The sequence below is a fragment of the Babesia bovis genome, chromosome 3, assembly GCF_000165395.2.
Source record: "Babesia bovis T2Bo chromosome 3, whole genome shotgun sequence".
Classification (NCBI taxonomy): Eukaryota; Apicomplexa; class Aconoidasida; order Piroplasmida; family Babesiidae; genus Babesia; species Babesia bovis.
Window position 1 is genome coordinate 2,195,203 of NC_010575.1, and position 25,679 is coordinate 2,220,881.

The 25,679-nt window shown below is 38.4% G+C and overlaps 11 protein-coding genes across 11 annotated transcripts; 5 read left to right on the top strand and 6 right to left on the bottom strand.

Annotated features, from left to right (window-relative positions):
* Positions 1-114: 114 nt before the first annotated feature.
* BBOV_III010210 (uncharacterized protein) lies at positions 115-1,521 on the top strand. Its single transcript, XM_051767668.1, has 6 exons — positions 115-283; positions 320-540; positions 576-838; positions 874-1,013; positions 1,048-1,291; positions 1,327-1,521. The coding sequence occupies exons 1-6, from the start codon at positions 235-237 to the stop codon at positions 1,511-1,513; spliced, it is 1,104 nt and encodes a 367-aa protein (XP_051623541.1). The 5' UTR covers positions 115-234; the 3' UTR covers positions 1,514-1,521.
* Positions 1,332-2,419, top strand: BBOV_III010215 (uncharacterized protein). Its single transcript, XM_051767488.1, has 7 exons — positions 1,332-1,457; positions 1,496-1,596; positions 1,633-1,734; positions 1,773-1,862; positions 1,896-2,026; positions 2,064-2,168; positions 2,203-2,419. The coding sequence occupies exons 1-7, from the start codon at positions 1,364-1,366 to the stop codon at positions 2,339-2,341; spliced, it is 762 nt and encodes a 253-aa protein (XP_051623727.1). The 5' UTR covers positions 1,332-1,363; the 3' UTR covers positions 2,342-2,419.
* An 8-nt stretch (positions 2,420-2,427) lies between these two features.
* On the bottom strand, positions 2,428-3,686 carry BBOV_III010220 (Histidine phosphatase (branch 1) family protein). Its single transcript, XM_001612096.2, has 4 exons — positions 3,342-3,686; positions 3,041-3,307; positions 2,918-3,002; positions 2,428-2,882 (listed from the first exon to the last, which is right to left on the bottom strand). Exons 1-4 carry the CDS (start codon positions 3,659-3,661, stop codon positions 2,463-2,465), a joined length of 1,092 nt encoding a protein of 363 aa, XP_001612146.2. The 5' UTR covers positions 3,662-3,686; the 3' UTR covers positions 2,428-2,462.
* A 781-nt stretch (positions 3,687-4,467) lies between these two features.
* On the top strand, positions 4,468-5,758 carry BBOV_III010230 (NFkB binding protein). Its single transcript, XM_001612097.2, has one exon. It carries the CDS (start codon positions 4,505-4,507, stop codon positions 5,744-5,746), a length of 1,242 nt encoding a protein of 413 aa, XP_001612147.1. The 5' UTR covers positions 4,468-4,504; the 3' UTR covers positions 5,747-5,758.
* BBOV_III010240 (tRNA binding domain containing protein) lies at positions 5,741-7,274 on the bottom strand. Its single transcript, XM_001612098.2, has 9 exons — positions 7,124-7,274; positions 6,964-7,083; positions 6,851-6,922; positions 6,534-6,810; positions 6,348-6,498; positions 6,088-6,313; positions 5,957-6,052; positions 5,882-5,917; positions 5,741-5,846 (listed from the first exon to the last, which is right to left on the bottom strand). The coding sequence occupies exons 1-9, from the start codon at positions 7,232-7,234 to the stop codon at positions 5,778-5,780; spliced, it is 1,158 nt and encodes a 385-aa protein (XP_001612148.1). The 5' UTR covers positions 7,235-7,274; the 3' UTR covers positions 5,741-5,777.
* A 672-nt stretch (positions 7,275-7,946) lies between these two features.
* Positions 7,947-9,513, top strand: BBOV_III010250 (putative eukaryotic translation initiation factor 4A). The gene is made up of 3 exons (XM_001612099.1): positions 7,947-8,439; positions 8,476-9,321; positions 9,357-9,513. The coding sequence occupies exons 1-3, from the start codon at positions 8,095-8,097 to the stop codon at positions 9,372-9,374; spliced, it is 1,209 nt and encodes a 402-aa protein (XP_001612149.1). The 5' UTR covers positions 7,947-8,094; the 3' UTR covers positions 9,375-9,513.
* BBOV_III010260 (putative integral membrane protein) lies at positions 9,468-12,431 on the bottom strand. The gene is made up of 9 exons (XM_051766985.1): positions 12,275-12,431; positions 12,165-12,215; positions 11,893-12,096; positions 11,805-11,837; positions 11,261-11,515; positions 9,983-11,224; positions 9,887-9,949; positions 9,648-9,846; positions 9,468-9,613 (listed from the first exon to the last, which is right to left on the bottom strand). The coding sequence occupies exons 1-9, from the start codon at positions 12,339-12,341 to the stop codon at positions 9,505-9,507; spliced, it is 2,223 nt and encodes a 740-aa protein (XP_051623542.1). The 5' UTR covers positions 12,342-12,431; the 3' UTR covers positions 9,468-9,504.
* A 1,159-nt stretch (positions 12,432-13,590) lies between these two features.
* BBOV_III010270 (Der1-like family protein) lies at positions 13,591-14,581 on the top strand. The gene is made up of 4 exons (XM_001612101.2): positions 13,591-14,092; positions 14,130-14,269; positions 14,306-14,458; positions 14,495-14,581. Exons 1-4 carry the CDS (start codon positions 13,784-13,786, stop codon positions 14,517-14,519), a joined length of 627 nt encoding a protein of 208 aa, XP_001612151.2. The 5' UTR covers positions 13,591-13,783; the 3' UTR covers positions 14,520-14,581.
* A 1,114-nt stretch (positions 14,582-15,695) lies between these two features.
* BBOV_III010280 (Kelch motif family protein) lies at positions 15,696-19,708 on the bottom strand. Its single transcript, XM_001612102.2, has one exon. It carries the CDS (start codon positions 19,446-19,448, stop codon positions 15,885-15,887), a length of 3,564 nt encoding a protein of 1,187 aa, XP_001612152.1. The 5' UTR covers positions 19,449-19,708; the 3' UTR covers positions 15,696-15,884.
* An 817-nt stretch (positions 19,709-20,525) lies between these two features.
* On the bottom strand, positions 20,526-21,345 carry BBOV_III010290 (RNA polymerase III RPC4 family protein). The gene is made up of 3 exons (XM_051767680.1): positions 21,072-21,345; positions 20,999-21,036; positions 20,526-20,962 (listed from the first exon to the last, which is right to left on the bottom strand). The coding sequence occupies exons 1-3, from the start codon at positions 21,312-21,314 to the stop codon at positions 20,557-20,559; spliced, it is 687 nt and encodes a 228-aa protein (XP_051623543.1). The 5' UTR covers positions 21,315-21,345; the 3' UTR covers positions 20,526-20,556.
* A 4-nt stretch (positions 21,346-21,349) lies between these two features.
* BBOV_III010300 (RecF/RecN/SMC (structural maintenance of chromosome) N terminal domain family protein) lies at positions 21,350-25,494 on the bottom strand. The gene has a single exon (XM_001612104.2). It carries the CDS (start codon positions 25,443-25,445, stop codon positions 21,405-21,407), a length of 4,041 nt encoding a protein of 1,346 aa, XP_001612154.1. The 5' UTR covers positions 25,446-25,494; the 3' UTR covers positions 21,350-21,404.
* Between the last annotated feature and the right edge of the window lie 185 nt (positions 25,495-25,679).

Sequence of the window (25,679 nt, forward strand, 5' to 3'; positions counted from 1 at the left end):
ACTCTACATGATCCCGTTATCTATAACACAATATTCAAATTGAATTATATTTTTCTATATATTTTTTGATTGATTCCTTTTGATGGAAGTTGCCATTTCCTAGTATTCAATTTGGTTGACAAACTGTTTTGCTTATGAACAATAATAACGTCAATGTATTGTCGCCTATAAAGTAATATATGTTGCTAGTTACTATATAATAATATAAATAGTCTGTAAGACAGACGAACGCAAATGATTCTGCGGTTTTTACGTATCTCAAAGAGGTTCTACAATCCGCCAAGTATGATATATACCTAATAGATTAACCAACATGTAGCTAAAAAGTCATGGAGTAAACAACATCCTGATTTCCGCACGAGACGTCCGTTGGTTGAACCGTACAACCTTGGGAGGCTCCATCCAGAGAAGGAATGGTGGAAGCTACCAAAGAAGGGCTTGAGCCCATCTACCTTCATGGGATTTCCAGATGTAGCACATCTAGAAAAGCGTGGAGGTTCACTCTATGCAAATCTTATGGACGGCAACACATTGTCTATGGTATGTTAACAGATTTAGTTATAATTCAATGCCAGGTGATCTACAGGGCCATACAGCATGATGTCAAAGATGCGCAAATATGGCACAGTTTAACTAGACAAGCACTGAAGCTTGCAATGTCACTTGATCCATATGTGGTATCACTCCTTTTCCTCTACCTTTCGAGAAGTAACTGGTACGACCATCAGTTCATTGTTACATTCACCGGTCGCATATTAGCAACCCTCAGTGAATTCACCATTGTTGAATGTGCTAACGTATTGATGGCTATGGAGAATACAAAGTTTTTTCACGAAAAGTAAGTAACAGTATTCACAATAATTCAAATAGCAGGACACAAAAACATGTCATTCAACATGCCGAATCGTTATGTTTATCAGATATTAGATCGATAACAGTTGATGACGCATTGAAATTATTGGCAGTGATTAAACAAGACATGATGGGAGTTGACAACATACTGGTTGCTCTAGGTATGTCTATATTATAATCTTTTATCTCTCCTAGGTGAAATAGTGGAAGTGTCTGACATATCCACAACGGATGAAATGGTCCTAATACAATCTATGGAAGCGTTGTGCAATATCCGTGACCGAGTAGACAGATTATGTGTTACAAGAATCTTTGATGAATTGTGCAACAGATTGGAAGCTGATAAAATATGTAATCATGCAAGAAATATTGCTATATTACAGACAATGGCATGTTTCCATTATCGCAGGCCTATGGCCATTGAACTTATACAACAAAGGTATGGTTCAATTGGATATAACACAACTGATACAGGCTACATAATAACGTTCATACGGCAAATACACTTGAAATGTGTCAGTATATGTACTTTTCAACAGTAACAGATCGATGTCTTCCCAGTGATGACGTATACAGCAATTTATCAATCCGATGTGTCAGACAGCGTTGGTCTATATGTGTAATGTATCTATTGCCTATGCAGATGCACTCAAGAATATAGAACAATTTATGGATGATCTATCATTGGCAGTAAAATACGTAGTAGTCTGCCTAAATTCAACGGCACCGATGGATCCCAAAGAGGTATGGTTTATATGGGAATTTTAATAGCATGAACAGGTTAACATGCTCCGTGATGTTCTTGGTAAACATGATCAACTAGGAAAAGAAGATATCTTGATACTATACGAAGCACTAGCTAACGCGCAAAATGAATTGCCGGTGTGTTTGTGCTTTCGTGTGAATTCATTGTTGTACAGGAAGATACAATGGCAAAAACCCAAGAGTTGGTGCGCCAAGCGTGGGATATGTTACCTACACTTAGCATACGGGATTGTAGCCATCTTATGGTAATTGATGAAGTAACGCAATACATTTTTCAGAACCATGGTAAACTGGACATTTGTGCCATGGTGGGAGCACAGGCAGTAGAAGAGTTATTCCAACGTTTGACTTCCGATATAAAACAACTGGAATCAGATGTAGTATTACGCCTTGTAGAATTTGCATCTAAGTATGTTTTAATTCGAAATCGAACTTATCAGCCATAGGCAAAATCATCTGTCCACAAGAATGATAGGCATCATAGAGGTTGATCCGTCCATTATACCAGTCACTGCGACCGCAGCTGTAGCTGTTCTAGAATTATATCTAAAGTAGGTCTGCGTTTGCGTGAAATAAAACATTCAGTGCTGGGAGAAGTTGTGATTCCAAAGCATGCAAGTGGGCACGGGATAAGTTAACCAATAGGCGTACGATCATAGACCCACGATACTCTGAAAGGATGCAACGCATCGTAGATAGGATTAGTACCCACAATGCATCGTGATGTCAAAACCGATGTTTTTGAATTGACATTAACCACTGTTGCTTCATAAAATTGTCGAACTTTAATTGTGACACTATACAACACAGTATCGTCACTCTTGCAACATGGATCATACCGTGTTTTACTTGGTGTTCTTGTATACCAATTTCACACTGTTTGGCTCCACACTGTAATAAGCCTGTCCACCTGAACATTCTTGGCGTATTAACTCAAAGCGAAGAGTGTCTAAATTCCCAATCTTATTTCGACTGAACTCGTGATCATTCGAAGCCTTCGGTAAGAAGCACTTTAAATAACTCCTAATCCAACGACTGTGACCACATATGATTATGTGGCTTTCCTGGCGTTTGAATACAAGATCGTTGAACGCTAGCATCCTTTCGTAAGCAGCCATTTTAGTAACATCAGTACCAATGCGATAATCTAGGTAACGAGAATAGTTCTTAGCCTTGTCAGGAACTATTATGACCTCCAGAGAGGGTACCGTAGACTCCTGGAATGTTGAGGATAGTGAAACACAATCAGGATGAGGCACCAATTCCTTTAAAATATGTATTTATTAGACAAATAACATACCTCAAGCTCATTGCAAACTTCGATCTTCTCGTTGTTTAGGCGAAGACGGTCTTGAAGCGCAAGCAACATGGTCGACTGAGCACGACTGCAAAGTAATTATAGAGATTCCAAACCATAACATACCGTAAGTTAGATGTAAAAAGAACAGACGTTTGACCAGAATTACTTGATAAAACTTTCAGATCATCTGATATTGGATCTTCCGTCTCACATATATTTTTAGACATTTCCAGAGCCTGGTTAATTCCAGTCATTGATAATGGTGAATCATATAGACATGTGTCGTTGGTGGGAGATATAAATGTTTCAATCAAAAACAAACGTACAACACGAATTAAAATCAGTATAATATTCGAATTGTAATTGAAGGTCATATTCCATATGGATTGCCTATAGAATATAGCACGAAATTAAAAGGTCTTACCCATGACGAATAAAATAAATCACCTTGCGACTACTCGTTGATGTACTTGATATTGACTTTGACAATTCTTCCTGTTTTTCTATAGCCTTTTCAATACCACGATTAGGCCTATCAACGATAAAGCGCTTAAGAGAGGATAATAAAAGGTGCAAACGATATTTTAAGCATGAGGTGGTAAATTGAGGCAAATTAGATGGAATACATCCTTTCTTAGTCTCTATGTGTACACCTTCTTTAAAACTATTAAGATAGAGATAAAAAGAACTATACAACGCCACCAAGACAGCAAGACTGATGGCAACCTTTGATTGCGAATCCATTGTTATCAAATTGAGTGAAATCTTTTATAGAATATAATATAAAAATATTTTAGAATTTACATCATATTGAACAAAAATTATTGTGTTTAATAGATTATATCACCATTAGAATTATCTACTCAGAGTAACATCAACGAAGTAAACAAAGAATGATTATAATTACGTGTTAACAATTGAATACAAAAATGCTATTATTTCACATGTGCAGTGATGTCCGAATACAACAGAGCTCAGTAATTTGCAAACTCACTTTTATTGTCGTACACAGATACTATGACGTAGTAGACAATGAATCACACATAATCGAACATATACACTGCACATACTATGTAGAATTTTTATACGCCCTTATTTTTAGTATATTAAAGAAGTAACAAACAATGTGTACACACTATCATATAACATAGAAAATGATACAAACATAATCCCCAGATATGCGAGATCCAACAAATATTTTATTTGTATTATTTCATTTCAATTCAAAAGTATGCAAAAAGGGTCGTAATAACCAGGTATATTTTGCAATATATTTTAACAGTATCATTTTGTCTAATACATAGACATATCTACAGCAATATACCCGCAAAACATTCGAAAGATAAACATACAAATGTTGCTAGTTTGTTATCAATGAGTTCTGCGTTTAATATAATTAATGCTCGTTCCATCGTTGTATTTGATCTATTTTTCTACGTCATGGGGAGACGAATACGGGACATATATCTCAAATGATCCATGTGTAAATAGATAAAGATCTACTTTCATGCTGTATCATGAATTTTCGATTTTGTATTACTTGATGTAAATGTGTCGGCATATCGTCACGCACAATTGTTTATCCTTATGGCTCCGGTACTGTGTGCCCAATCTTCTGTAAGTACTAACGATGAAGATGATTTTTGCAGCTCATATGAATCACATAAGGGTGAATATAGTACTGGCTCAACATCTGTAGGATGTGTCTCTAGCTATTGCCATAGCCCAGAAATCAATATTGGCCTAGGCCAAAGGAGAATCTATTTTGGCGTAGAAAAGGTACTTAGTGCTGTTTATAATGCAATATGTGAACTATACAATGAAGATATATTACCCACTTTGCATGAAATTCGCCGTAAAATACAACGAAATAGTTCAAATCTTGTTGATGGAAATTGGTTACTTAGAATATGTAGAGAAGATTTATATCGCAGGTTTGACGTAGTTAACATTAGTCAGGTAGATGACCATCATACTGACAAGGGCATTCAACACTCTTGGGCGATAATGCTGGCTGGCAAGCCTTTTGTCCAACGTGAAGTGAATCCGTCTGATCCGAGAGAACTTGCCGATTTGTTTCGACATGCTGTATTCATGGCGTCCGCTAATATGTCTGACCGTCCCGTCACAACGCGAAAACATGATGTAAATATTAGCCATGATATAAGAAACGTTGGTGGTAGATATCTTTTTGCTGATCATTTAAGGAAAACGGGTCCAGAAAGATTTCGAAGTTTACCCTTAGGCAAAGTTGTCCGCATTGTTCAAGATGCGCTAGATTCTAAAATTTTATCCTATGATGGAAACAATGTAGTTCCCGTAGTTTCTTCCATGTCTACTGCAAATAAGATTATATCACGAATGCAAATGATGAAGGCCAATTCAAGCAAACTTGTGGAATATCAAATTAGGACAATGAGAGACAACATAATTACAATCCTTTCAGATAAGCCGCGAAACTGCAACGAATCGTCAAGGAAGGTAACAAACGGACCCAAAGGGGGCTATACAGTCAAACTGAAATCTAGCGACAATCCAATGTCATTATGCAAGCTTCCTTTGGCTTATAAAAAACGCTTCAATATAGATATAGACTTTTCATCTGTCGGTTATTCGAAGTTAATTGACTTTTTAATACAAGAAGTTCCAGAATGCATTTTGGAGCCTTCGATAGACTACTCCAGGAAAACTAACAACGTAACAAAAGGATTTGGATCGTTGATCGTTAATATTGGATATCAGCCATCTACCAACATTCTTTTCCCCTTAGCGATGAACGCTTCGAGACTCAGCGATAATGCAGCAATTCGTCTAGTGACCGAATGGTGAAAAATATTGCAACATTGTTAAATAATAGTTGTCATGATATTGTTCCTGATGTAAATGAATTGCAATGACACGGCCCTAAAGTGGTCATAAATCGGTGATCCTGTACATATATTAGAATAATTAAAGTGAATATACCTTGTAATAGGCGATAGTATCCCTGCAGTTGAAATCCTAAAACGTTTTTAACTTTTTAATTAAAATGAAAATTACCGGCTGAACCGCCACGAACGGATCTTTGCCTGTCTTGGTACTGAGTACAGCATCAGGTTCTCCGTCAAATCCTTCAATCGTGACACGTTCGCCAATCTGCGACTCTATTATTATGACATCATATGACGTACAGGAGTTCCATTCGCCGGGTGTAATAGCTCTATTTGGGTGTGATCAGCATTAGAGACACACAAAACCATGCCGTTAGACACTCGCCCACGTAAATTTTTAGGCTTCATGTTGGACAGAACACATACATACTTTGACATAATTTCATCTGGTTGCAAGTAGCCGACCAATCCCGAACATATATCTCGCAATTCAGGCTCTCCTAGATCTATCTTAAGACAGTAAAGGCTGTATAATGTTGTTCGAAAATTTTAAAACATACCGATCGGCTTCTGGGTGGCGATCCACAGACATTACTTGGCCAACCCTAATATTTAAACGGCTAACATCAGCAATCGGCCTCTCATCAACAACGGGTTTTGGAGACTTCTCTTTTTTAGATTTAGCATCTATTGCGCCCTTTGTAGGGTTTTCTGAAATAATGTTTTCCCAATAAAACATGACCTACTGGCCGAAGGGGCAGTAACAGTAACGTTGTCCATCACAGCCGTAACTAAATCCATGTCTTTATCCACCACTACTAATGGTAGGTCTTTAAATGTGTTTACTATGCCCGGAAGATGCTGTATGTGATCGAACCACCTGACGATATTAGAAAATTCTATGCGGTCATGAGGCTCCGACATCAGCATCCAACTGTGAATAGAAACATATGCAACAAGGTCAGCAAGGGTGACATTATTCCCAACTAAAAATGTATTCGGTTCAAGATATACATTCAATATCTGCGAGGTCGACTTGTGTTTGTATGTTAATGGCACTTACCTTTAAGCTATCCTTTTGGTTGATCATAAAATTTCGTTGAAATGCAAAATCAATCCATGAATACATTTTATTCTGTTTAATTGTTAAGCACAATATATTAATAGACTACTCACCTTCTGATCCGGTGTAGGAGGCACAAGCACATCTTCCGTCGAAGCTCCTTTCACGGCGATCTCAATAATGTCAGGCCATTGTTTTAATGATTGTTCTCCATTCTCTTTAACCAAAGTTTCCTATGTGTAAATTAAACTTTAAGCGGACAGCCTAAACTACCGTTCTCGTTGATGATAGAGACAATGTGGCGTTATTAAACTTTCCATAACCCCAAAGCAAACGAGCCAAACGTCCCTCCACGCAATCGCTATAAACTACAATCTCAAGCATCGTTATCTACAATGTTTAAATTATAATAGTGTGATGAAAAGGTCAACCTTCTGCTACAAAAAATTTTGGAGGGTGAAAATTCACAACTATCCATAAATTATGATACATCATGCCTAAAACATATTATATATTTAATACTATTACGTTGATAATGTACTTTAACGGGAAGGTATAATCTTATAAGTGGAACAATACTTAAATATATTAGCAACACACATAATTGTGTAGATATGCTCATACATCCTTTACACACAAATACTTATCAATGACAACACGTTCATTATATCACAATACCCCTTTATATCCAATGCTAACAAAAAAATTACGGATTACCAAGTACAAATAGAAAACCGTGTTATGTAGGCATTGGTTGTATCGTCATAACCCTGAGTCTTCTTCGATAAACTACAATTATAATATAACGTAGTATAAAATTATCTATGGTTATATATGATAAATGAAATGACAATGGATAATGGAGACGAAGGCTGTGTAAATGGTTCAACACACGGTAATACAACCAGGTATTCCATGAAAGTTACGGTTAACCTAAAATAGAAACATCATTCCATTGATGGAAAAATTATGTATATTTTTCCTCTGTTTGCCATTCAGGAGCGTTGAAATGAACCGGGATCTGCTAAGTGGGGGGAGCGCGTTTAGTTGGGCGCCGTTGCCTATATGATAGCGTATATTACGTTTAAACCTTTGCGGCAGTACTTACAGGGATACACTTATTTTCAGCGCGGAGTATACTTACGTATTCAATCCACGCGGAATCCACGTTTACCCATACCCTACATAGCAGCTTTACACCTTCCAATACCTCTTTAAATTTTTCTAAGTTTGTGCGAATCAACATGGCGACGTCTGATGGTTCAAACGATGTTCCTTCTTCTAACAGTGGTATCGATGCCATGGAATCTAACTACGATGAAGTAGTTGATTCTTTCGAAGCTCTTAAACTGAATGAAGACCTGTTACGTGGTATTTACTCTTATGGTTTTGAAAGACCCTCTGCTATTCAACAGCGTGGAATTAAACCAATTATTGAAAACCATGATACAATAGGGCAAGCTCAGTCTGGAACTGGAAAAACCGCTACCTTTAGTATTGCCGCCCTCCAGCTAATCGATTACAGTGTTGTTTCTTGCCAGGTTCTCATTTTAGCTCCAACTAGAGAACTCGCTCAGCAGATTCAAAAGGTGTGGTTTCATGCATCATATCTTAATTTATCATAGGTTGTTCTTGCACTCGGTGACTACCTCAAGGTCCAATGCCACGCGTGCGTAGGAGGTACCATTGTGAGAGACGACGTGCATAAACTTAAGGCCGGTGTTCACATGGTTGTGGGAACACCTGGACGTGTATATGACATGATAGATAAGAAGGCTCTTTTGACCAACAAGATTAAGTTATTTATTTTAGATGAAGCTGATGAAATGTTGTCACGTGGATTCAAAGGGCAAATCCATGAAGTTTTCAGGAGGATGCCTCCAGATGTTCAGGTTGCGCTCTTCAGTGCCACCATGCCTAACGAAATTCTTGAACTGACAACCAAGTTCATGAGGTCGCCAAAGCGCATTCTTGTTAAAAAAGACGAACTCACTCTTGAAGGTATTAAACAATTTTATGTCATGATAGATAAGGAGGAGTACAAGTTCGACACGCTCTGTGATCTTTACGAATCTGTCACTATCACACAGGCCATTATCTACTGTAACACACGAAGGAAGGTGGATATGCTAACCAGCAAAATGCAAGAGCGTGACTTTACCGTGTCTAGTATGCACGGTGATATGAGTCAGAATGAGCGTGACCTAATTATGAGGGAGTTTAGATCGGGGTCCACGCGTGTGCTTATCACTACCGATCTTTTGGCCAGAGGAATCGATGTACAGCAAGTATCGTTGGTCATCAATTATGACCTTCCCATGTCTCCTGACAATTACATTCACAGAATCGGTCGTTCTGGACGTTTCGGTCGTAAAGGTGTCGCTATCAACTTCCTAACTCCCATGGATGTTGAATGCATGAAGAACATTGAAAACTACTACAACACCCAAATCGAAGAAATGCCTGCAGAGGTAAGAGCAGTGGTTCACAAATTAAATTTTTGCAGATTGCGGAATACATGTAATCGCTATATGGTGTGCCGAATTGACACTTGCTGGCGATATTGGCGTAAAACTCTGCAGAATCACTGTAGGCGTTTAAGCTGGATTGTGAATGCAGGGCATTTGGTTTCCTACATTAAAATGATTATAATGTTATTCGTTATTAGCAGTGCAGTATCTGTAACGATATATATGTTCATGATCTTTGTCATGTCTTCCTTCAAATTCCACATGAGCTGCTTGGCCTTTTTCTTTTACACTCCTGTATGCATATACGAGCGAAACATATCACCCACATTTGACCAATTGGTATGAAGCATTTGAATGACAATCTTGTATGTTCTGAATTTTGTTCAGCATTTTGCGACATCTCTACATTAAACAATTTAGCTCCATGTTCCTTGATAGGCGACAACTTTGGGTTTGCCACCGTATAAGGACTCATTATATTTAGCATTGTATCCTTGCTACCTAATTGGTGTCTTGAAATTCTATCTGATGTGATAATAAATTGCGCCGCGTCCACTATTCTTACCATTTTTCCTTCCAACAATCGCGTTGGGATTCTTGTTTTCATTGCCATAGGCAGACTCGTCGTCTGGTTTTTTATCACAGTTATAATTGAACCTACCCTTAGTTATTTGCATATTGCCGCCATTATTATTATGCTGTTTCATTCGCTCAGCTGCATTATTTTCTCCATTGTGACCGTCTTTAGGATCACCTGCTGTTATTATATGACCACTGTCGTCGTTCCCTTTGTGTTCCACGGCAACGGTGCCCATATTCTTCTGTTCTCCTGGTTTGTTTGCTGCATTATTTTCTCCATTGTGACCGTCTTTAGGATCACCTGCTGTTATTATATGACCACTGTCGTCGTTCCCTTTGTGTTCCACGGCAACGGTGCCCATATTCTTCTGTTCTCCTGGTTTGTTTGCTGCATTATTTTCTCCATTGTGACCGTCTTTAGGATCACCTGCTGTTATTATATGACCACTGTCGTCGTTCCCTTTGTGTTCCACGGCAACGGTGCCCATATTCTTCTGTTCTCCTGGTTTGTTTGCTGCATTATTTTCTCCATTGTGACCGTCTTTAGGATCACCTGCTGTTATTATATGACCACTGTCGTCGTTCCCTTTGTGTTCCACGGCAACGGTGCCCATATTCTTCTGTTCTCCTGGTTTGTTTGCTGCATTATTTTCTCCATTGTGACCGTCTTTAGGATCACCTGCTGTTATTATATGACCACTGTCGTCGTTCCCTTTGTGTTCCACGGCAACGGTGCCCATATTCTTCTGTTCTCCTGGTTTGTTTGCTGCAACTCCAGTAGGTTCAGGTATGTCTATTTTGTGACTTGGCAGAGTATGTTCTGGTGGTGACGCAATGTGCTCACCTGTTATATCTTTTGCAGAATCATCAACCTTCGCATTAATGGGATCCATTCCAACATTTCCAATGTCGGGAGTGCTTGCATCATTATTTTTGTCGGGCCCCAATTTCTCTGAAATAGTGGGGTCACTTGGGTTTATTTTACTTGGGTCATTTGCATCTTCGTCAATAATATGGGGGTCATCCCCATTAAGCACAACTGCACCTGTTTCTTTGTCAACCATGCCAAAGCCTTCTTCATCTGAAACTTCAATATGCTCATTTTCGTCTGGTTCCTTTGATAGCGTTTCAATATCAATATCGGGAATAACATCAAATCTTGCAAGGTGTATTGTTCGATGCCTTGGATCACTTGGGTTTGTTATTTCAATACACTTGTTATTTTCTCTAATACTTCCGAGATCGCACTCGCACATTACTTTATCCCCTTCATTAACACAATGAGCATTTTGTCCGCAATTAACCTGATAGCATTTGTCCGTTACTGTACGATGTAATCGATTTTTGTAAACTGACCAACCTGGTAAGCATCTGAAATGTATTACAAAATAATTCCCTTCGCCAGCGTATAAATTTTTCTTTAGAACAAGTGGATTGAACATACAAGCTCGTTTGTATTGGCATGCTAGTTTGACATCGTTAATGACATTGATTGGTTCAACTTCTATACCTTTGTACCACCCATATCCATATTTTGCGTTTGTGATATCTACATAGTTTTCCCTAGGGCATCCAATATCGGTATTCATGAACCGATCTTGTGTTTTTATGTGTTCTACATATATTTTTGACATTTGTAACGCCGTCACGATTTAAAAAATACAATATCTATTTACCCCCCCCCCCCAAAAAAAAAATAATCAACGATTCACAATTTTCTACCAGATGCGTCTATATTATTTGGCCAATAAACATCTTTTGATCAATCATATTTGCCATACTAAGTAAAGGAATGGTTACAATTGCCAGCTATATGACAAAAATTAAAAATAACCTTCACTGGTGATATTTAAACCCATTTTCACATTACACAAGAATCTATGGCATGAAATATAAGAAATTACCTTTGTCGTCATCGATTGGACGGGATATGCTTTCTGTTAAATCATTATCAAAATTATTTAAAATAAGTAGACAATAATAATAACATACCAAGGCATGTGTATTTTATCTCTATTTTCAGTTTTGTAGACGAGCAGTCAGACTCTGGTACACAGGTGAGAGTGGAATTGCAATAACTTCTAATGTCAAATGTTCGATTTTTTACGCGCTCATCACAACGTTCTATAGCTGACAGAACATTGATTCGAAGTCCCTTACAATCAATTGTGTTATTCTGGTTGTCCAATGCAGTGTCTATAGCGTGTGAATCCTGCTATTATATTATATTATAGTGTCGTATAATTTATAACTAGGATTCTTACATTTGATATCAGTTTCTCGAAAATATGGTCGCTCAAGGAATGGTATGGCATCTGAAAAGTATTATATTCATTGATGTGCCGTGATGAGAGGATAAATGTTTTTCACTTACAAATAAGATGCAATGTTAATGCAAACAGCAGGCTATAAGTCTGCCATATTATAATTGTACTTCTCATCCTGAGGATCTTGCATAGAAACCCATAATTTTCATGCAGCGTAGCGTATGAAGTAAAAACCTTAACGTTGAAACGATTACAAGATGATTTTATTGTATAATCATGCAAATCAATACTCCAAGTATTAGAATCAAAGTGGTGCATAACAACGTTGGCTCGATGGTGACCATGCTGGCTTTGTAACGTAATGCCCGAGCTCTGTAATGACAATTTTTGTTTAAATGATAACGCAAAACGATTCACATACACACAATATTGCTACCAACCTTCACATGCACAAAATCATTTCTTATTTCCTTATATATATGTCATTAGATGTCACATTTGATAAGATTGTTTATGGTAGACACCACCTTAGCAACAAATCTGCATTTTGTATAGATCATCGAATGACGTGTCTATTTACCCTGACAGCACATAAACCTATAAGTGTCAACTAAAAATCGAAATATATACGAAAATCCTATCGGAACCAAAAGCCATTGTTTCTATAAAAATTAATTCCTCCATATTCAGTTGTATATATACCAGTTTTTGTTATAAAAATGTAACAGGGTTTTACAAATATACAAGTATGATTTCATAAAGTATCTATATTTTAAAAAAACAACATCGTTGCAACGTTAAGATGAACTATATAATATGACGTTTATAAAGGATTAAAAGTAGGAAAATGGTGTTTCAGGTTTTTCAATATCTATTATACTTATTATATTAATGAATTGATATAATTAAAATATATCCAAATTTATAATTATTTTTACTATCTAACGAATCGTAGCACCTAGCAAAGTGAGTAACAAATGTAGTCGCCATTAAGGTGGCAAAGCATTGATATGTCAAGCTTATAGGTGAAATGTAAACAAATTAATGAACGACTGTAATTTTAAAGACCTCGGATTATCCGTCCAACATTACGCTCTGAACACTATGGAAATAGATAATGGTTTGTGATAAAAGTGTAATCTTATTGCAACAAGTTGTGATATATCATGATCTCAGAATCACGTAAAAACAGATTAGAGCCTATGTGTCCTATAGAGGCAACGGATTCTGGAAAATATTGGGAAATACATTGCATATTTGAAGTGATAACAACTCTCCAAGTAGATGTTTAATTATGTCGAATCATACATTAAAATCATCATTGGTACAATATATATATATATATATTGATTCTTACCACACTGGGATGTTTTTTGCCTAATTGTGGCGCGCCGTGTCAACACACCACCCGCAAAATTGTATGATAAACAAGTCACTAATACATAATAACCCTTTAATACACATTGTAACCGCTGGAATCAATCTCAAATACTGCCAAAACATTACTATGTCCTTTCTAGGAACCACACATTCATGTGACATAACATTACTACACATTTTATAATGCTATACAATGTAGTTACAACATCCATGACTAGTGTAATGTATCTGACAGAATGGATGGTATTACAAGGTCAATACCGTACATGACTAAATTATATATAACCACGTCGGTTTGCCTTATGGTTCTTTGTTCTCTGGATATTGTAAGTCCGCTGAATTTATATATGAGTTGGACTATGATATTTCAAGGAGAAATATGGCGGCTTATTACATGTTTCGTGTACTTTGGATCATTTGGGATGACATTTTTTTGGAATCTCTATGTCCTAGTTCATTACTGCAGTTCGCTGGAAAGCATAACTATGCATAATAGGCCAGCCGATTTTCTTTGGATGCTTATATTTTCAGCTACAATGTTGTTGGTATGTTTGTCGGCATTTAATAATACGTAAATTTTAGACACTATCGCATTTCTTTAGTCACAGCGTATTTTACGGAGGCAGCATGATTAACATTCTGACATATATTTGGGGAAGAAAGAATCCCTACAATCGCGTTGGTATTATATTTCTTAACGTGCCAGCTCCATATTTGCCGTGGTAAGTTAATTAATCTATGTATCATACCACCCCTAGGGTCATGTTGGCACTCTCCCATTTCTCAGGCTCTTCTCTAACGGAAAATATTATGGGAATATTTGTGGGACATACATACTACTATTTTACTGAAGTATTTCCCACCATGCCAATAACACATGGGATTCGCCCCTTAGACACGCCGGGGTTCCTGTAAGTATAAATTTGTAAAATGTATATTTGTTACAGCAAAAAACTCCTCAATCAACCGTAGAGTGTCTATATTGCGTTGAATCATCAAACAATGGTTGGGCAGAGTATCAACCTATTTTTCGTAATATCGTAACCTCACGAATAAAAACTTTCTAGATACTCAATGGTTAGACTATTGCACTAGTAACCCACGAAAAGATAGTACATGGCCTCCTAATGCATGGTCATGGTTTATGTTATTCGTTAATCCATTTCACCACGAACGAGCCCAACCATCTATTATGACTATTCAAAAGTAGTCGAAAACGTTCGATTAAATGTACTTTAAACGTACAAAAGCCTGACGTTGATGTGAATCATCCAATATTTTTCAATCTCATTATTAAAATTTGTGTCGGGTAACAAAAAGTACGAAAGTCGGTTTGTCATTTTTTTACACTGTTTCCAATAAACATTACAACATACACCATCAATACAACTGGTTTAATCCCTATAAGTAATATTAAATAACGACAATATGATTTACATTATAAGTATAAATATTACTGTATTCTGACTTATTATATGGTGGAAGGAATTTCACAAACACTTTACAAAATGGGTAGTTATAAATGCTCAATGTTATATACAAATCCTTTTCATAGCCTTTTCTCATGTTGTTTGATATAAAATAAGATGTTTACTAGGAGAGGGATTGTTGATGGAAACAAATTACAACATTCTGAAAAATCTCATGACATTAGTCTCACCGATATGAAAAAGCACTTATTCTGTATGTTCGTAGACATGACATTAGTAAACAAATTCATGAGGTAAAAACGGTCTACGTAGCATTTGACAAAGGGGGAAAAGCTACTTCCGGGGAAACTCCCATAAACAAAAAATGAGAATTCTTTATGTTTTATTACTGTTTTGCACGCACGTTGTTGTTACCATTAGGACTCATATATTCATGACGACATATATGTCGGAATTCATGTTCTCAACTGGATGGGGATGAAAACTAAAATGTGAAATCAACCACATCTCCTTGTTTAATACGAAACATCGGTGCTACTGGCATCCTAATATGGCACTACAGCTAATAGAAGTAGAGTTTTGAAGTATCAGTTTATAGGGGATTCAGTAGAGATGTGGTGCATTGGTTATTACAGCATGGAATATACGTCAAAGATATCAAGGTGTATTCTTTTTTGTTCCGGTTGAGTTTTCATGTCGTGCAAGACATAGACAATCTATCTATTTATAGACAGTATTAGACATAGACGGTTATGTTATTTGTAGTGCCGCCCTATACTTCCCATTTAAATAATGCTTATTTAAGAGAACACTTTAAGGAGGATTTTAGCCCTCCACAACAACACTTCAAGTTGAAATGACGTTGGGAGAAGCCATAAATACCAGTTAACACCAACCATGTATGTACTTACTCCACTGGTGGAGATCCGCCTTGCCCATGAGTAGCTGAACTGTCGGACATTTCGCCAGCAGCAACATCGCGCTCCGCATCATTACGCCAAGTCGGTATCGTTTCTTCATGTGAATCGCTCGTTGTACGTTCAATTCGCAGTTCTTCCTGAAGCCGATCATGTTCAACAAGCTGGTGCATCTTTTGTGCTTCCCACTCCTTCCTAGCTGCATCGTTATAACAGACTTTGCTGTATTCTGACAACAGTGCCATCAATTTAGCTTTAAACTCGACATATGCAGTGTTGTTTTCTTGGACAAATTCTTGTTTGCTTGCGGAAGGTATGAGCCAATCGGGAACATTAACGACAGCAGTCAACGCGAATCTATATAATTCCCCCTTAAACAACGAATCTTTGGGAGGTTGATGGGCACTTTCTATTTCAGTATGAGGTGCCGGGAAAGGCCCCTCCAACCTAGTTATTAATCTTTCTTTGAAGTAGAGAAGGATACCAGTTTCACATACGCGTTCGTCATTCTTATCACCTGTCACCTCTGTATTATTTTCATCAGTACAAAACGATGGGCGGTTTAAGAACCCGATCATAGCATAACAACCATGTTTGTGATCCGCAGGATTGAATAGGAATGGCAGCTGAACCTTGCAATACAGCCTACGGTTGAGGAAGGACCATAAACTGCGGTCTTCCATAAGGCCACGATCAACTGGTGCTACGCTGCAATAGCTACAACCTGTACGATTACAATTGTATACGTCCCCCTGGGTCGTGATACTAGGCGTAGTCGTTTCTTTTGTTTCTTCTTCTGCCTTCACATTCTCCTGCTGCTCTATAGTTTCCGGATTTGTAGCATCCACCATTGTTATATCTGGCGTTTCATTTTCAGTCTTTTGCTGTTCAACCTTTACTGGCATATCGTAAGGAACCAAGTCATAATCTTGAACCGTTATGGCACAAGATGTCCTGAGATGCAACCAGTATAGATATACAGGTAGACAATAATCCATTGAGTAAGTAGATGATTTCCAAAGAGGGAACGCATTTAGCCACTCAGGTCTTTCGGCTGGAGCTACCAAATCAGTCAAATCAACAGTATCGAGCTCATCAAACGTACTATTCTTCAAGAAAAGTGTGTGATCTTTACGAGAGTACCATATATTGTCCATATCATCCCTCAACTGCCAGAACATTATCCTTGTACCTGGAGCAGTGCCGAGCTTGTTGATCTGTTCTGCCAAAAGGGTAGCGCTGTTGAAAGGACTGTATGTCATAAGCAGTCGCTGATGGTGTCTCTGATCAACCATGCGCGATCCCTCCTTATTGATTAATTCCTTACTTGGTAGCCTCCACATACACAATGGTACAGACATCTCGCGAGACTCACATTGTGACATGAGCTCCATGCTTAACATACCAATACCTATGCTATCGATAGTACGAGACATAACAGCACAACCGAAGGCAGTTCGAGCGAATGCCATTTTAAATCCGACGCCATATTCATATGCAGGCCCTCTTTCACCCAATTTGGATTGACCGAAGAGCTTAAGCATTTTGTTCATAGACGTATAATCCAACCCATTACCATCGTCCTGTATACACAGCATCGGCCTATCACCCTGTGGCGAAGCCTCCCACTTGATTGATATCTTTGTGCTGCTCGTCGATTCCTTCAGACAATTAGACACAAGCTGTGATATGGCTCCAAACGCCCACCTCTGCATTGTACATAGTGCCCAAAACAAATCGGGGGAATGGCTTTCACGGTAGAACCACGGTGGGAAAACGTTATGCTTGGTGTGCATACCCTTGAGATTATTAGAATCCGTTGGAGAAATGATAGAGTTAGTGAGGAAAAGATCTTCACCAGTCAGACTAAGAACCCACGCGTCATTCAGTACTTGTTTCCTGTGGAAACCACCATGGAAAAAGATACAAGGCACCGAAGGTTTGCTTCCCGGGAATAGGATATTCCTCTTCTCGAAGAAACATGCGACATGGAGTTGCCTCGGTTCGAACGTATCACCAAGATAGTTTCGTGGGTAGTTGGGTTTCAGTATATACCATCTGCGCTGGGAAAAGAAATAGAAGTACAGCTTATCCGAAGCCACAACTGTCCTGCGACTACCAGGTGCATAGGTTAGACCTCCTGTCAATAGCATTAATCGTTCGATAGTCCTGGGAACACCCGTGTGAAGTTCCTTACACCGCTGAGCGATGAATATTGAACTATAGTGCGATCTTGGACCTATGTTACCTTCATATATTTCCTGATACCAGGTTCCGGTGGTAGGACTGGAAAATTTAAACATCCATAGGTCATCAAGCAGTGTACGTTCAGATCTATCGACGAAACCCTGCGGTCCATTTGTTTCTCCACCAAAAACGCATAAGGTATCATCATCTGCCCACAGTGCACACAATCCGAAACGTGGCAATGGCTGTTTACCCTCAGCTGGGTATTCTACCTGTGCCCACGTAGCGGATTCAATGTGGTATGCCCACATATCGTTAAGTGATTCCAATTGTGATCTAACCCCCGTTTTACCACCAAATATGAAAAGAAACTCTGCTCCTCCTTTCGGTTTTTGGCTGGCTTCACAACGGGCCGGATACACTACAGCACAATGTTCATCTCTTGGCAGAGGAACACGCCCAGTAGCATGACGACGGTTAAACCATTTGCGTTTTTCCAAGTCCAATATGTGTATATCATTGAAAAAACGCTCACCGTTAAAACCACCGAATATGATAATAGAATGCGTTTGACGTATGACGGCGACATTAGCTGAATTACCTTCACGTGGCGGAGGCACCTCTCCGGAGAAGTTCATCTGTTTCGAACTGAAATTCACAAGGCTTACCACATGAGCCTTAGCAAAATTAACTCCATGCGGATTGCCATTACTGCCTCCAATAAGATATGCACGACTGCCGATACATATAAGCGAGTGACCGTACAAAGCTCCAGCACTGATTGATCGTCTAATCGGCATCCAGCATGCCTTTTGCAGCAATAGTCCAGCAGACGCTGCCCTGGAAGCTGCTAGATTGTCCTTCGCAGTACCGGGAACTCCAATACCTTTCCGAGTACCGAGATTCCGTCGTATCGTGCGCAAGATATCCTCTTTAGAGCCTCCTGCGAAGTGAGCAGGTTGGGGAGCGGGTGGATGCATCGTTTGTACTGCAGGAACTGGTCCATTCTGTGTCATTCCCATATTTGTATCATTGTGTGCAGCATTGTACATACGGCTAAGGTTAAATGCCGACTCAATACGCATCAATCCATTTTGATCGGGTAAGGGGACACGATCAGGATCTGATTCAAGTTGTTTAATGACGGAATAAAGTACATCATGTCCCACTATGGCTCCAATGTATGAGTACACCTTGGAATGTTCGAACTTATTATTGAGAAATTCTGTGACAACTCCTCTGATACTGTGTCTTTGCTGAGGTGTTGTGTATGCATCACTGGCAAGGACTTCCAATAAATTAAATAACGTAGGTCGGTTGGCCCCGCGTGCCTCTGCATCGCCTTCTGCTGATTCCCGATGGTCCATTGTGCATAATATCTAGAGCAGACAACGTAACACTTTTACATTTCGCTGTCTACCTATTCAGCGCTGTGAAATATTGCTCTCGATTCTTCCGTGCTTGTGTGTTTCACGAAACTTTAGACATTATAGATTCAGTGGTAACACCAACTGTTTGGTGGTTCTATGACAATCAAGCAGCAACAGCGGACAGAGTAGCCCACAGAATCTGCACTGTGCGATTTTTAATATGAAAAACACAAATTACGGGTTGGACAAATTTAATGAAGTACCGCACTTCTTAGGTTCACGCTGCAAGTGTAACCACACAAACGCGTGAACACAGTGCGGGGGGTGACACTAAGAAATCATGTACACATCGCGTGGCAGACGCAAAAGACACAGATCCACGCACTTGAAGTTTTTACTGATCCTGCACATATAGTCAATTTCATTAATTTTAGTTAGCATGCCGGATATGTGTGTTTAGACATAGTGCAGAATCCTGCTAAAGACATGTGTAATCTGAGACGTGACTAGAATGCATTTAAATAATATGAGAAGTACACTCTTAATGCAAGCATACTAATGGAGCATGCGGCAGATTTGCATTAGATTCCATCCATTTTTAGATCACTCAGATCTACCTCCATGACATAGCTTTATGAAAATTGTTGTGGTCAAAATTTTGGTAGTATTTAGTGTCTACTGTAATTTATTTGATGTGTGTTATGTTTAGCGTTGATCAAAATGCTACACCCTGTATATACAATTACCGTATCTCCAGCAATCCCCATGGTTTGGCGATATTTGCCTGCATGATACTTTTATGTGTTGATTCATTTGACTTCCATGTTCTTTTAATGCACCATATCCACATTTCTCGTAGTACCAATGCTGCGGTAACCTAGCGGTTACTTAATGTGACGTGTGTATATTCTACGATATAAGGTGTGCGTAGTGTGTTGTACTCTATCAGTGTACTCACCAACGTGTTTCATTCCAAAATGGACCAAAATCACACTTTCTGTCCTGAAGACGAACTTATATGCGACCGGTGCATGTTATATCAAACATCGTGTTCATTCGTTATGGAATATTTGGAAAATATTAACATTATATTCACTACCATAAGTTATTCTTGTTGTTTCCACATTGTACTTATGTCCGGCGAAACAACAAATTTTTTGTGATAGTTGCCCAGGAAAAGAAATTCGTTATTTTCTTCCAATAGACATCCAACTTGCTGTTTACATGTCATTCTGTTGCCTTGTGCGAAGTTGAATACATGATTGCCGATATGCAATCGCACTTTACCACTCTTGTGGATACGAATCCTTCCTAGTTTTCCAGAAGGCAAAGAAGCTAGATGCGATGTGTTATACGATAAGGGCTCTTGTGTCGTTTGTATAGGGGGAGCTTGATCCGTTTGCTTCGGTTTATATATATCCCTATTTGCAGTTGGCTTCCATTTGAGTGTGCGATCTTTGTCTAATCCCGGCATTGCATTCGGCATTTGTATATGCATAAAATGGGTACCACTACATAGATGTAAGTAATAGCATCTACCAACTTACGGTGTACTGAAAAATTCTAGCATTGAAGTTTCCGTCAGCTGCATTTACTTTCATAGAAACTAAAGGAACATACCCTTTCTTCCATAGGACCAGGGAATACCCTAGGTACCAATGTAGTAGGATTTTCATTTACTATTTCTAATAATGCTTCTGTACTACATATATCAATACTTTCATCTTCGTCATCTGTTTTGATGTTTTTATTTAGCGAAGTGTCTAGTTGCAGCGTTGGCAGTACGTTCGTGTATTGTTCCTCCTTAATTGGGTCACAGCTGTCGTCCAATGGCAGATCATCGTCATCAAATAAATTTTCCATTGTGAAAACATCAACAATTCGTCAAATGTGCGATTTATATAAACAACAATACGACATAACTATGGCGCTACACAATACGTAACTAACACATTAGACCCCAGGAAGCATTTCAGTGTCTAATTGACGTTTTCTCATGTCGATTGCTGCTGGATTTATACAAACGCTTTTGGTCACGTCCGCCGTTTTATAGATTCCTACCATTTGGTTACAAAGTTCGAACATTTGGCTGCGCAGCGATATGATAATGAATTGTGCGTCCTTAGTTCGTTCTCTGATGTTCTGTGCTATAATGCTAACGTTACGGAAATCCAATGCTGCATCAATTTCGTCCATAAAGTACACCGGGTTAGGTTTATAATGATGCAATGCGAATACCAATGCCAGTGAACTTAATGTCTTTTCTCCACCTGAAAGGTTTTGTATTTGTTTCCAGCTTTTCTTTGCCGGTCTCACTGAGAACAATATACCTTCTGTGAAGGGATCTGTCGAATCTACAAGTTCTAGTTCCGCATCACCTCCTAGTGTAATAGCTTGGTACATTTCTTTTAGTTTTGCTGCGATTATAGCGAAATTGTGCATGAATTCACTTTTTCTTTTAAAACACAGTTGATCAAGTGTCCGTTTTGTCTCATCACGACGCTCTTGTACATCCTTTAGTTCCTGCTGTTTGCGATTATATTCCTGTGCCTTCAATTTGAAGTCATCTATGACTCCTAGGTTAGGTACATTTCCAAGCTCCTTCTTGGCCTTTTCTACAAGATGACGTAGTTGATCTATATCTAACTTTTCGAATTGCGTAGTATCGTTTTTTCCAGAGGTGCCACTATCAAGTTTCTTGGTGTCGGCCTCTTCCTCTGTACTTGTGTTAACATCATTAGTTTCTTTCTCATCACTATCATCACTTTCCTTATCATTGCCAACTGATTTGAAGTTCTCTGATTTCTTTTTGTCTTTTATTTTAGGCATCACTGGTGCAGTTAATTTCATGGTTTCATTTACCATTGCTTGCGCCTCTTCACTAGTTTTGATTAACGCTATTGTCCTTTTTAACGATTTCTCAACATCCTTCAAATACTTCTCTCGTTCTCCTAATTTAAGTTGGAATGAATTGATCTGTTTCTTGATATCATCTATATTGTGGCGCATCTCTAAGGACATGAGATCGTGTTCTTCTATGAGTTTATTTTTTGCAGTTAGTTCCTTGTTAATCTCGGCTAATTGCTTTTGGAGTTCGTCTACCTTAGCTGTAACGCTATTCATTTCATTACTGACAGCTGCAGCTTCATCTTCCAGGTCATTTAATTGGGATTCTAGGTCCTTCTCTCGTGCTTTATGTTGTTCTATTTCCTTGGTGTATTTTTCAATATCTCTTGTGCACTTGGCTGCATCCGCTTGTCCCTTTGCTGCATCTTTACGTAATTTATCTACTTCTTGTCTTGTATCTGATAGTTTACTTTCGATTTCGGCAACCCGTGTTTTTGCCACGCGTAGTTTTCCTTTACCAACATTATTAACCGCTTCGTAAGCATTTGCTACGATTTTCTCATGCTCTTTGACCTTTTCAGCTGTTATAGCTGCATTAGTTTCCATTTGCATGAGTTTTGCCTTCATTTTTGATATTTGGTTCTCACTTTCAGCAGTTTGTTTATTCTCTTCTAACTGTTTCATTCGCCCCGATAATTCTTCTAATTGTACTTCTTCATTATGCACGGTATGCTTCAAAAGATCGATGTTATATTCAAGCTCCTTTATTGTTTTAGCAATCATATTTTGTCTGAGTGTGTACTGCGAGATATCTTCCTTCATTTGTGATATTTCTTTAGTAGCAGTGTCTATTTCCTTAGACATGAGTTCCAGTTGCGCAGGGTCAATAGTTGGCTTGCCAGTTGCTGACGATGAACGGCCCTTTGTGTTGATGCCACCTCCCTTCCTGGCCTTTATACCACCTCCACTCATACGTCCATCAGGTTCAATTAACTCCCCTTCGAGTGTGACTACACGCCTTCTATGTTTATAACCCACCTTGGTTGCGACTTCAAGATTAGGTGCGAGTAGCGTTTCACGTAGAGCTGAAAAGAAGCATACGCGGTAAATGGGTTGTGATGGTTGTACCAACTGTACTAGGTATTGTACATCATCAGTTAATCTATCAGCAGAGTTGCGATCGAACGCCTCCATCTGCCTTCTAAGATCATTGTTCAGTACACTTAGGGCCAATGCAGAGCATCGTCCGAGGTTACGTTTTCGCAGTTCATCGAACACCTGCGATGCAACATCTGGTGTGTCTACTACTAACACATCAACTTGGCCTCCTGCAGCTGCCATGAATGCATTTTCATATTCGGGTGCTATAGATCCCAGATCGCCAAGTCTACCGTGTATACCTCTAATTTTGCCGCTAGCGGATAATCCCATGATATATTTGTATTGATCATTTGATCCAACCATTTCATCAAGGTCCCTTTTCAGAGATTCATATTCACCACGTTTTTGTGTACACCACTGCGTTTTTGATTTTAGTACAGGCTCGATTTCATTTATCTTTTGTCCGTAATCATCGAAAATGACACGGTGTTTTTCCAGTTCAGTTTCATCTCTATTAAGTACAGTTTTATGCTCTTTTAATGATTCAATTAATTTTTGAGTCATTTCATTGATTGAGTTTATATTACTTTCATCTTCTAGTTTCCTATCTTCTAGTAGCTTGATTGATGAGTTGAGTATACTGATATCCTTTTTAGCTTCATCATATGCTACCTGCAATGGTGCTAAACATGATTCACATTTTGCAAGCTCTGCATTTGCTGCTTCAAGTTCAGGTTTCAATTGCTCCATTAGTTCTTCCACTGCGTGTTCTGCTTTATCCAGTTGTTCTTGTAACTCTGGCACTTTATCCATCAGTTTATCTGCACGAGACAGGTTATCAAGTGCCTCCTGTTCTAACTTCGGTTTGTTTGTGCCAGCTTGTTTAATAGATTTTGTTTTTTCTTCAACCTTTTTAACTTCCCTTAACAGCTGTTTGCGCAGATCCTCATCTTTGGCTACCATTTTTTGCAAGTTATCATTTAATTTCTTTTGTATTTTTTTGATCGATGACAACTCGGTATCAACTTTCTGTATATTCTTTGTATCTTCTGCGCGTGCTGCTTGCAATGCTTCCATTTCTGCATTAGCACTGCTGAAACTTTTTTCCAACTCATCAAGCTTTTCTGAATATTCATCACGTTTATGCACTATGGATTCAATTTCCTTATGCGCTAGAACTTCTTGTGCTTGTAATAGCCGCTTTTCTTTGGCAATATATTCATCAGCTTCTCTTTTGGACTCCATTAGGTCATCAACTTCCTTTTGTGCAACTCTAGCTCGATTAAATCGTTCTTGATGGTTATCTTGTATTTCTTCGTAGTTTTTTTGAGCTTCGCGTATTGCATCTAAATATTGGTTCGTTCCAATTATATCTTCAAGATATTCTAATAGGCCTTCTTCTTCAGGTCTTGTTGCTTTAGGTTTCATTTGTGCGATTTGTTCGACTTCTCCTTGCAGTATAAGAAATCTATTATTATAAAGATCCATTCCGAAACTTTTCAATGAATTGGATACATCTTTTTGTGTTGCGTTCTTTCCATTAATTCTGTACTTTGATGTATTATCACGTTGTACTTCTCTAGATATGACTAATTCGCTTCCTGGTACTATATCGTATTCATCTACATCTGGATCACTATCTATAATTTCGCAGAAGTGTACTGCTACTTCCATGGATTGTAGTGGTTTTCCTTTGCTAAGCGTCAGGTAAGCTTGTGAGTTGTGTATGAGATCTGAAAGCTTGTCAAAACGCATTTGTTTAGCTCTGAATCCAAAAACGAACAACATAGCATCGATAACATTACTTTTTCCCGATCCATTGGGTCCGACTATCGATGTAAAACGTTTATGGAATGGACCAATTACCGTTGTACCTCCATAGCTTTTAAAGTTACGCAGTACAACTTTATTAATGATAAGCCTTCTGACCGGTTCATTTAAGTTACGTGTTTCAGCTCCGATGGCTCGTACATGTTCCGGTATTCGTTGTCTATTTCTAGTTGTTGATGCGTAATCTTTCAACGTTAAAGATGTGTCTTCTTCCATATTTATAATCCTATACTATATATTAGGACTATTTCATGGTATTATCTGCGACATTCTGATAGTTGTAACTAATAACAATCCATTTGCATTGCAATAGTGGCAATATGTTTTGACTCTAAGTGATTATAATACATCAAAAATTAAACTAAAAGGTTGCACATTGAAAAACTACGGTAACGGCTCATACAACATGATGTTGTAAATCTATATCTGTCTTTTGTGAATTGTGAAACT

Bases quoted from the DNA above. Each gene is read 5' to 3' on its own strand.
- BBOV_III010210 (XM_051767668.1), top strand. From the start codon at position 235: ATGATTCTGCGGTTTTTACGTATCTCAAAGAGGTTCTACAATCCGCCA. The intron at 1,014-1,047 runs GTATGTCTATAT...TATCTCTCCTAG, and splicing joins CAACATACTGGTTGCTCTAG to GTGAAATAGTGGAAGTGTCT. The intron at 1,292-1,326 runs GTATGGTTCAAT...CAACTGATACAG, and splicing joins ATTGAACTTATACAACAAAG to GCTACATAATAACGTTCATA.
- BBOV_III010215 (XM_051767488.1), top strand. From the start codon at position 1,364: ATGTGTCAGTATATGTACTTTTCAACAGTAACAGATCGATGTCTTCCC. The intron at 1,458-1,495 runs GTTGGTCTATAT...TTGCCTATGCAG, and splicing joins AATCCGATGTGTCAGACAGC to ATGCACTCAAGAATATAGAA. The intron at 2,027-2,063 runs GTATGTTTTAAT...TATCAGCCATAG, and splicing joins CTTGTAGAATTTGCATCTAA to GCAAAATCATCTGTCCACAA.
- BBOV_III010220 (XM_001612096.2), bottom strand. From the start codon at position 3,661: ATGGATTCGCAATCAAAGGTTGCCATCAGTCTTGCTGTCTTGGTGGCG. The intron at 3,308-3,341 runs GTAAGACCTTTT...TATATTCTATAG, and splicing joins ATTTATTTTATTCGTCATGG to GCAATCCATATGGAATATGA. The intron at 2,883-2,917 runs GTATGTTATTTG...CATATTTTAAAG, and splicing joins AAGTTTGCAATGAGCTTGAG to GAATTGGTGCCTCATCCTGA.
- BBOV_III010230 (XM_001612097.2), top strand. From the start codon at position 4,505: ATGGCTCCGGTACTGTGTGCCCAATCTTCTGTAAGTACTAACGATGAA.
- BBOV_III010240 (XM_001612098.2), bottom strand. From the start codon at position 7,234: ATGCTTGAGATTGTAGTTTATAGCGATTGCGTGGAGGGACGTTTGGCT. The intron at 6,923-6,963 runs GTGAGTAGTCTA...ACAATTAAACAG, and splicing joins CTCCTACACCGGATCAGAAG to AATAAAATGTATTCATGGAT. The intron at 5,918-5,956 runs GTAATTTTCATT...AAAACGTTTTAG, and splicing joins CGTTCGTGGCGGTTCAGCCG to GATTTCAACTGCAGGGATAC.
- BBOV_III010250 (XM_001612099.1), top strand. From the start codon at position 8,095: ATGGCGACGTCTGATGGTTCAAACGATGTTCCTTCTTCTAACAGTGGT. The intron at 8,440-8,475 runs GTGTGGTTTCAT...AATTTATCATAG, and splicing joins TCGCTCAGCAGATTCAAAAG to GTTGTTCTTGCACTCGGTGA.
- BBOV_III010260 (XM_051766985.1), bottom strand. From the start codon at position 12,341: ATGAGAAGTACAATTATAATATGGCAGACTTATAGCCTGCTGTTTGCA. The intron at 12,216-12,274 runs GTAAGTGAAAAA...AATACTTTTCAG, and splicing joins ATTAACATTGCATCTTATTT to ATGCCATACCATTCCTTGAG. The intron at 12,097-12,164 runs GTAAGAATCCTA...CACACGCTATAG, and splicing joins TCGAGAAACTGATATCAAAT to ACACTGCATTGGACAACCAG.
- BBOV_III010270 (XM_001612101.2), top strand. From the start codon at position 13,784: ATGGATGGTATTACAAGGTCAATACCGTACATGACTAAATTATATATA. The intron at 14,093-14,129 runs GTATGTTTGTCG...CGTAAATTTTAG, and splicing joins TTTCAGCTACAATGTTGTTG to ACACTATCGCATTTCTTTAG. The intron at 14,270-14,305 runs GTAAGTTAATTA...TACCACCCCTAG, and splicing joins CCAGCTCCATATTTGCCGTG to GGTCATGTTGGCACTCTCCC.
- BBOV_III010280 (XM_001612102.2), bottom strand. From the start codon at position 19,448: ATGGACCATCGGGAATCAGCAGAAGGCGATGCAGAGGCACGCGGGGCC.
- BBOV_III010290 (XM_051767680.1), bottom strand. From the start codon at position 21,314: ATGGAAAATTTATTTGATGACGATGATCTGCCATTGGACGACAGCTGT. The intron at 21,037-21,071 runs GTATGTTCCTTT...AAGTAAATGCAG, and splicing joins CTGGTCCTATGGAAGAAAGG to CTGACGGAAACTTCAATGCT. The intron at 20,963-20,998 runs GTAAGTTGGTAG...ACATCTATGTAG, and splicing joins CTAGAATTTTTCAGTACACC to TGGTACCCATTTTATGCATA.
- BBOV_III010300 (XM_001612104.2), bottom strand. From the start codon at position 25,445: ATGGAAGAAGACACATCTTTAACGTTGAAAGATTACGCATCAACAACT.